At 43.2% G+C, this 8,943-nt stretch overlaps 1 protein-coding gene across 1 annotated transcript; it reads left to right on the forward strand.

Moving 5' to 3' along the window:
- The first annotated feature begins 5,781 nt into the window (after positions 1-5,781).
- Positions 5,782-8,858, forward strand: SPCS2 (signal peptidase complex subunit 2). The gene is made up of 4 exons (XM_026849590.1): positions 5,782-5,904; positions 6,236-6,396; positions 7,848-7,982; positions 8,605-8,858. The coding sequence occupies exons 1-4, from the start codon at positions 5,782-5,784 to the stop codon at positions 8,789-8,791; spliced, it is 606 nt and encodes a 201-aa protein (XP_026705391.1). The 3' UTR covers positions 8,792-8,858.
- Positions 8,859-8,943: the final 85 nt, after the last annotated feature.

An 8,943-nucleotide genomic window follows, 5' to 3' on the forward strand; every position in this document is an offset into this window, starting at 1 on the left:
GGGTTATCAGTGAGGCTTTAAAGTCTTAGGATGAGTTGCTTGTGTAGCATATCTTTTCATACTTTGCTAAGTAAGCTAAATCAGGGCAGGTTTAGGGAGACTTGTGTTTTAACTATCTTTTTTTTTTTTTTTTTTTTTCTTCTCATGTTCTTCTAGTGTTTGTGATAATCAGGTAGCTCCTCCTGATCTCTCCCCACTTAACCAGGGCCACCCGAGTGTACTCCCACTGAATTTAAAAGGGTGTGCAGCAGTGGCTATGGTCCTCTCAGACACCTTGTGATTTCACCCATTTAGCACAACACTAAGTTATTAACCACACTTTGCTGCTACTAGAATAAAACCTTTGAAGGTTTTGCAGGCTTCAGGACTAAAACCTCTTCCTGGTTACCAACTGCTGTGACTGCCTTCTGCTCCTGTGCCCCAGAAAGAGCTCTCTGCTACCAGGGGATGCTGACTGTGAGTACAGTCAGGCAGCACTGGTATTTTGGGGAGAGTGAGGTCCAGAATTTCTTCCTTCAAGTCAGAGACTGAGCTTGTTGGAGCCAAGAACAGCTGTGCTGACTCGCTGGAGTTTGCCACGGCTCTTTCTTCAAGAGGAAGAGGAAGGAACTGGTGTGCAGCGAGATCTCCCTTGACTCTGCCCCTTGCAGGCCCTGCTTCTGCCAGGCTCGTGGTGTGCAATGTCACCGTTCTTTTAGAATTTATGTGGGGGGGGTGGAGATCTGCAGTTTGGGACTCAATGTTCTTTTGGCTGCAGCCTGACCTACAGGAAGAGGCGATCAGCTGTGTGTGCCTTGAGGGAGTCAGTGTGCATCTGCGGAGGCTGTTCCAACCTCCCTCGACTGCCCCGGTTTGAAGGGTTTCAGATTTTAGGTTTTAGGAAGGCAAGGTTACTTTGTTTTCATCCTTATAATAGAAAATGCAGATTAGATGCGGAAATGTTACTCCCCTTCAAGAGTTTGTATAGTTCACACTGGAGCATCTCTTGCAGTAGTCACAAATCTCTTTTACTGTATGATTTATTTATGTTTGTAATACCCAAAATGTGCCACAAACTTCAGAGCAATATTTGAAGAGACAAACTAGCTACCCAAAAGATGTTGCAGGTTAAGACTGGATGTGATGTAAATGAGGCTGACAGTAGTGGCAGAAGGAATAAGGCATGGGGAAAAAAAAATTTTTAGTTTGTGCTGTGTCTGACTTCTGAGATGTGAACATCTTGAAATTTTTCCCTCAGGATTTTTCTGTGCCTCCTGCTTAGGAGAGTGCTTTGTGAAGAGATTTAAATGAAGGTGATGGTTTGACAAACGAGCCTTGCCGAGCGCTCAAATCCTGCGGTGTCTGCTGCGAAAGCAAGCACTTGGTTTGCTTTCCCCTTTTTTTGGAGCTAACAGCAGAATGCTCCCCTGCTGCCATCCAGCTGCAGGCAGCATCTTTACTCGGTGTGAACAGCTGGGGCCCTTGTGTGCTTCTAGTGTCAGATTGGTTATGTGGCTTTCTGAAATTGCATTTCTGATTTTATTCTTTGTTTTTTAGGTAAGGTAACCCCTGGCTATATTTCAGCCTTTGTTCTGAAGCCTTGTTCTTCCACGGGTACACTTTCAGGTACCAAATCCACTTCCCAGCTGTGCCTGGCTGTAGAACACCGTATTCGCTTCCCATTTGTAGTATAGGATGTATGCAGGACAAGTATGATAATCTTTCACCTCATTTTTAAAGCAGAGTCAAAACACACCCAAATTAAAAAACTGCTTTGAACTGCTTGGTTTTATTTTTTTCCTCTGTCAGGCTGGAGCCAAACTCTGAGCTTTTCTGTTGAACCCTTTGGAGCTCGCATCAGAAGTGCTCAAAATGACTAGCTGGTTGAAAAATACCATGTAGATCAACCTGGAAGAATTAAGAAAATCAGCAGCAGAGCTGCAGTGCTGTACTGTGTTAGGAAAAGTAACCTCATGGAAACATCATGACCAAGGTAAAGGGAGCGTTAAAGCTTCTCCCTGGCAAAAGTCCCAAACCCACAGAAGTGTCCCCATTACAAGGTCCCTTCTGACATGAACCACCCTGGGATTATCAAGCTGTTACTGTCTTGAAGCAGAACAGCTGCAGTCCCAGGGAAGCCTGAACAAGAATTGCTGGTTCAGCTCACTGCTTTAGACAGTCTAAGATTAGATTCTTTTTTTTCTTTTCCCCAGTAGCAGCTTTATTTAAAAAAATATGTCATGTGGGCTTTACATCTACCTCTGAAAGTGCTGGTTCTCTGTTAGAGATCAGTATCAGCTAAATATCACTGATGTTATCTGCCAATTCCAGTGTCAGGTGGTTTGGGACAGAGGGCAGGAAGCAAGAATCCAGTTCTCACTCTGTCACGGGTTTCCTGGATATACATTATTATGACAGCATCTCCTATACATTAATACAGCAGTGCCTTGACTTATTTTACTCACTGATACTCCCCTCTGTGCAAATCCCTTCTGCGAGGGAAGTGTTAGGAGTCCTGTGCCTCCAGGGCTGGTTTCCAGGGTGCCTATAAAATAGCTTTAAAATCTTGAGGGTTGGGGTTTTTGGTGTGGGTTTGGTGGTTTTTTTTAAGCCTGGGGCTTTATTTTCATTTATTTCTCAATTCCTAGGCTTTTGTCATTGGTGTTTTCCAACTATTCTGTCTTTAAATATATCTAGAAAGCTGTTGGGTTTATTTGGGAGAAGAAATTTTAGCATAAACCTTGATTCTATCCTCTCGGGCTTTAGGAGGAAAATACAGACATAACAACATTGATTAAAAACTTGAGCGTTGACAATGCGATAGATGCAGTGTGCTTTAACACCAGGTAAACCATGCTGTTGCTGAAAGCAAAGATTCCAATATTAAATATTTAATTGCAAAATATATCACAAAAATATCACTTGAGTGATATCTTTTGAAGTATCTCTGGATTCTTGCTCTCACTTAGGAACAAGCTGGAGAATGTGGTCATGTTTTATGCTAAGGATTGTCTTGCTTTAGCCCTAGAAATGTGAAAAACTGTTTCAAAATATTTGCTCAGATATATTTTTTTGCTTCTTCAGAATGATTCCTTTAGTGGCCTTTGCAAAAAAAAAAAAAAAATCACAGCTGTACTTAAAAGGGAGTTCTGGTCTGAAGGAAGGCTTCACGAGGCCTGTGGAGGTTCCTTGTGGTGTTAAAAACTTCTCATTCGTTTTGTTCTTTATTATTTGTAAAAAGCAGCAGGGGGAGGGGTGAACCTGCAATGAAGACTGAGCCTTTTCATGGAGTTTTATCAATAGCAAAAACTAAACTCTGCAGGCTGAGTGATGCCTTCCCACAGTGAGGTTTACCTTGAGTTGGATGAGTACAATAAAGGCCTGAATGTTTCCCCGCAGTCACATCCGAGTCCAGGGTTCAAGTTGTTGCTGTGTCCTATAGCAAATCCAGCTGTGCTGCGTCTTGCATGTGTCTTACCAGTCAATATTTTTGTCTTTAACAGGACTTTTTTTGCACCCTAGAAGAATAATTCTGTAGCAGAAGTAGTGGGTGCTGTTTCAGGAAGGTACTCTGGTTTAGGGTTTTGCTAAGTGGTGTATGTTTCCCCATCGACAGGCTTGTTGTCTTTCCTTCCACTCCCTCGTGAGAAATTGAGGGCGCGCCTGGGAGTGGTGAGGTCAAGTCTAAATGGGTTTCTTCAAAATTTCTTTTGATTTATCTGTGGGATAAGGAAAGAGGGATTGGGTGTTGGTGTTATTGCTTTAAGACTCCTGACTACCGATTCACTAATTAGGGAAAAAAAGGTGCATTTTTCTTCTCCCTAGTCTAGCTCTTTAATCTTTGGGAATTCCAAAGGGCAGGAAGTAAAACTACTGTAGATACTTTTATAAGCAAAAATAAATAGTTGAAAGAATTCTTCTGTATTCTTTCAGGGCAAAGGGTTCGGCTTTCAATTGTTCCTGTGCTAATTAACACTAGGGGAAAAAAATGCTACAAAAAAGTAGCCACCTAAAATATTTTGTAACTTAACACTGATCTGAGAGTTCTTTCCCAATGTCCTGACTTTTAAATGCTTCTGGCTGGTCTTTGTCCCTGGTAAATCACCTTCTGCATGTGACATTTGCTGTGTACTTGTTACGACCCAGACTGGGAGCCCAGAGAGTCGTAAAGGTTCTTGTGGTCCCCTTGGGTTAAATTAAGGTGAAACAACATCAGATGATTAACAGTTAAAATGTTTTACTTGTGGTAGAAACAGCTTAAACTTGGGAAAGGATAGTAAGCAATGTGGTCTCTTATAAATCTATAAGAAAGAAAATGAAAAAAGAAAGTCTGGATCACCACTCCAAGTTTCGGTATAGTCTGGTGATCTTGTGTGGTGGGTTCATACACCACAAAGTTTTCTGTCCCTTTTAAGTTCGTCTTATCAGCTCATTTGCATACTAGACCAAGAGAAGTGGGTATTCCATGAATTCATTTGCATGCGAGACGAGGAAAAGGTGGAGCAGGGGTTCTGCATGCGTGCGTTGAGGGGGAATTGGGTGCACCAGCCTTTGTCCAACTGAGTCGGTGGTCGTGCTCACACCCCCTCATCCCCTTTATTTTTTCCTGGTTTTGCTTAGGTCCATCTGGTGCAGGTTATTTATCTCTCTTACCAGTCTTTTAACCCGAACATTTGGTTTCACTCAGTCCACGTTTCCCCCCTTCGAGGCTTATCTAAGGAGTTTGGCAGTACAGCTGCAAGGGAGTGGGGATGCACATCCTTCCATACACTCAGCACTTCCTCGGGTGACATTCCTTAGACTAATCACAAGCCACAGCTTATCCTTGAGGTTTTCTGTTGTCGATAAACGTTTGAGGCATTAATTCCTTCAGTTCCTTACAGCACCTCGTAATTCATACCTGCAGAGCCTGAAGAATCAGGCTTTTCCCTGTGTGAGTGTAAGGGAAGTAGATCAGGTTTTATATCTTGCTTTAAAATGGCTTCATTCCTGCCAGAGGAGGGAAATGAGCAATTCTGGCAGGTAGTTAATAAACCTGACTTGCGAGCTTCAGGAGCAGGAAATAACAGGAGTGAAGTTGAGAACTGCTTCTAACGACAGCAAAAATTCGAGCTCCAGTCACTCAACTGTTGGAAATAATAATTGCCGACTTAAGATACCCAAAGCTCAAACTCACATGTCCGACTGTGGCTAAAAGAAATAGTGTCACCAAAAAATAACATCGTTCAGAGGAAGATTAATCCCTTTGAAAAGCTGAGCTGTGGTATCTGAGATTCATTCTTGATGAAGAACCCGCTTCTGAGGAAATTCTGAATATAGAAGAGCAAGAGAGTCTTTTAGTTTTGTTCTGGAGGATGATCTGACTGAAACTTTGTTTGTTGTTTGTGTCATTATATTCTCCCTTTGTACCCAGATTGTTAAGGGTGCCTTGAAATTTTCTTCCTGTCATCATCCCCCACAGGGTCTGTGTGTAACAGCTTAGAATTAAAAGTCCTAATTGATACTTTCTGTGGATGGCAGCAGGAGCAGCAAACGCAGAATCAAAATTAGGGTAAAGCTGAGGTAAAAAGTCACTTCACCAAATATCTTCAGTGCCTGTGACAAGATGTATAAGTTTAAATCTGCAAAGGTAATGGGTACGTTGGTGCTGGGGTGACTTTTGGCGTGATGTAGCAGTCTAACAGGCCCCGGGTTCTCTCCATCTCTTGTCAGGTTTTCCCAAACACGTACGTGTTTTCTGGGTTTGCCTCCTATCTTTGTGCTCACAGCAGGAACGGGCGTATGAAAATGAAAAGCTAACCCATGCCAAAATCTCTTAACTCCCTTTGGTTTTTGTTGCAGTGGAAGATCGACGACAAGCCTGTAAAAATTGACAAATGGGATGGTTCAGCTGTGAAAAATTCTTTGGACGATTCTGCCAAAAAGGTACGTTCTGTGACTGCTGACTTCTCCCTCTTGGGAAACACTCTTGTTTTCTTAGGTTTCTAGATTTAGTTTGAAAACTGCGTAAACTTTTTTTGGTTTGATTGTGAAGTGCCTGGAGCCGTCCTGGTTCCTCAGCATCTCTTGTGATTCCCGTGGCTAAAGCAGTATTTGTGCTTAGAGTATCAGCAATTAATGCAGACGTTAATCCTGCGTAGTTTCTGTTCAGTTTACCCGTATAATCAAGATTGTTTTACCTAAATCCTTTCCAGAAGCAGTTTGTCAAATTTATGAAAAGCACAAACCAAACTCATCTGCGTTGTTTCTCCCGCAGGTTCTCCTGGAGAAGTACAAATACGTCGAAAATTTCCGTTTGATCGACGGCCGCCTCATGATCTGCACCATCTCTTGTTTCTTTGCGATGGTAGCTTTGGTTTGGGATTACCTGCACCCTTTTCCTGAATCCAAACCTGTTCTTGCCTTTTGTGTTGTATCATATCCTTTATGTATGTTGTCTTGTTTATACCAAAAGGGTTTTATTTTCCCCATAACGCACAAGAAAACCCTTCTCTGTGTTCTCATCTTCAGACTTGTGGGAATTTTACTTCCAGCAGTGTGGAGATCAGCTGATAATCAAATAGTTCTCATGTGATGGCAAAATTCCTGCCTGTCTGGGTGTAATGCACCTAAATTTGGGTGATCTGGAGGTCCGGCCTTCCCCTGCAGCAATGTGGGAGCCTGGGCAGCAATTCAGCTCCTGTCAGAGGAGCCGGCAGCCGATCTGCTCTCCAGGCTCCCAACTGTTGGGCAGATTTCTTAGATCTCGGACACCCACTGCACAGAGACTCCACTTAAGTGGTTTCATCTCAAACAGAAGATCAGAGTTTGAAAGCTTCAGGGGTTTGTTTTGTGTGTTGGTTATTTTTTTTTTTTACTTAAAGCCTGGTTATGGAGACATCTGTTCTTTCCTAATGCAGCAGATCAGGTACTGAGAGTGAAGCGTAAAATGGAGGTAATTCTTGCCAGCACCTCTGCCAAAGAGAAGGAGACACTGCGTTTAGGAGGGTAGTGCTGCAAATCAGAGTTTAGATGTTTAGATGTCAACTCCATTCAGAAGTCAGCTGTTACATTTCCGGTATAACAGCGCAGCCAGGGTTTGGTTTTCTTCCTGTTTGTGCTCAGAGGGCCGGTGACAGACACCCGTAGAGGTTTTAACCCAGAAATGTCTGTGACATAGGTGGTGCTGCCCCAGAGCTGCTGACAGACACGTTTTCCAGGGTGGTTTTGATGGGACCACTGAGGCGACATGAACTGGGAGCCTGGAAACTTATTGCTGGCCTGGGAGTCACTGTCCTGCTAACAGCTGCGTGATCGTGGGCAAGTCATTTCGTTGTTCCAGGCTACAGTTCCTCTGGTTGGCTTTCAGCACAAGCTTTGAGATAATTCATCTTGCAGCACTAAAAATTCTTTAATTCCAATAATGAGAAAGATTAATTGCTTGATCTCTGTTTAGGAGGAGTGCACAGCGATTCATTCTGTGGCTTGTTTAGTCTCACATTTTCCACACTATCTCCCAACAGATGTTGCTCCAAAAGTTTTAGCAAAGTAATTAAACTATTTTGTCATTGTGATTTCCGCTTTACTTCATGGTTTCACCAATGAAGCATTTTATTGTGGCTGGAGAAATCCTTTTCAGGAAAGCACGTAGGGAGTTGCCGCTTTCCCCACCACTTCCATTGATTTGTGCAACAGCAAAGACTTAAGAAACTGTCCCAGTTATTATTTAATTTCTCGTGCTGATGAGGCATCCACCAAGCACCGTGTTTGGAATGATAATGTCACGAGGGGTGGTTCAGTGGTGGTGCCAGAGGGGGATTGAAGCAATTTCTACCTAATTTCTACTTCTCATTGCAGCTTCTTAGTTTCCTTAACCTTTTCTTTTGCACGTATTTTGTGATGATGGGAATCCTGACTATCTATACCTCATACAAAGAGAAGAGTATTTTCCTCGTAGCTCACAGAAAAGACCCTGCGGGGATGGACCCCGATGATGTTTGGCAGCTCTCCTCCAGCCTCAAACGGTATCGTTTGCTCTGGTTTAGCTGCGTGCCCCTCTAGCTCCCACGTGCTTCACAGGAGGGCAGAAAAGCCCCCAAAATGGGGGAAAATCTTGGTGTCTGCAGTATCGGTGTCTCCACACCGGGGATGTGAGCCTTCTGCAAAGGCTTGGCTGCTGTGCCCTGATCTGTGCAGCTTCCCAGGCAACTCGTGATTAATATTCACCCCAGAATATTATTACTCAGAAGTAACAGCCATCTGTGACGGGCTCGCCAGTCTCACGCAGCATTTCCACCCGTATCACTCTGTAGGATCACCCTAAATATTTTCCTTTATTTTTATACTTACAAATCTGGTTTGTCTCCATCAAAATCGACGTTCCGAGCTAGAAATGGGAGCGGTGCCAAGCGGTTGCCTGCTGCAAATGTTCACGTTTCGCTTCTCTTTAAATGGGGGAAGGAAAAAAAAATCCGAAGAGTATAAAAATCGTTAATTGTGTTATAATTAGCATCATTGTAGCTGTTGTGTGGGGACCTCCACACCTGGGGGCTTTCTCCTTCACAAAGACAAGGATTTCTCATCAGTTGTTTGTTTTTTTTTATTGGTTAAGCCAGGCTTAAATTCTGCTCTCAAATCTCTCTGCAGGTTTGATGACAAATACACCCTGAAGCTGACTTTCATCAGCGGGAAAACCAAACAGCAGAGGGAAGCCGAGTTCACCAAATCCATTGCGAAATTCTTCGATAACAACGGGACGTTAGTCATGGAGGCCTACGAGCCCGAGGTGTCCAGGCTGCACGATAGTCTGGCCACGGAGAGGAAAATAAAATGATTTCCAACGCCACCTGCCTCCTGGGAACGTGCTAAATTAACAGCAGTAAAGTAAAATAACCAAGAAAGTGCAACGTTGCCTCTTTTTGTCCTGAAATCCTATTCCATTTTAGTTGAGCGGGAGTTTTGATCTTGGATCTGAGATTTTTTTTT

Source organism: Athene cunicularia, assembly GCF_003259725.1.
Source record: "Athene cunicularia isolate RWA chromosome 1 unlocalized genomic scaffold, athCun1 chr1_part1, whole genome shotgun sequence".
Lineage (NCBI taxonomy): Eukaryota > Metazoa > Chordata > Aves > Strigiformes > Strigidae > Athene > Athene cunicularia.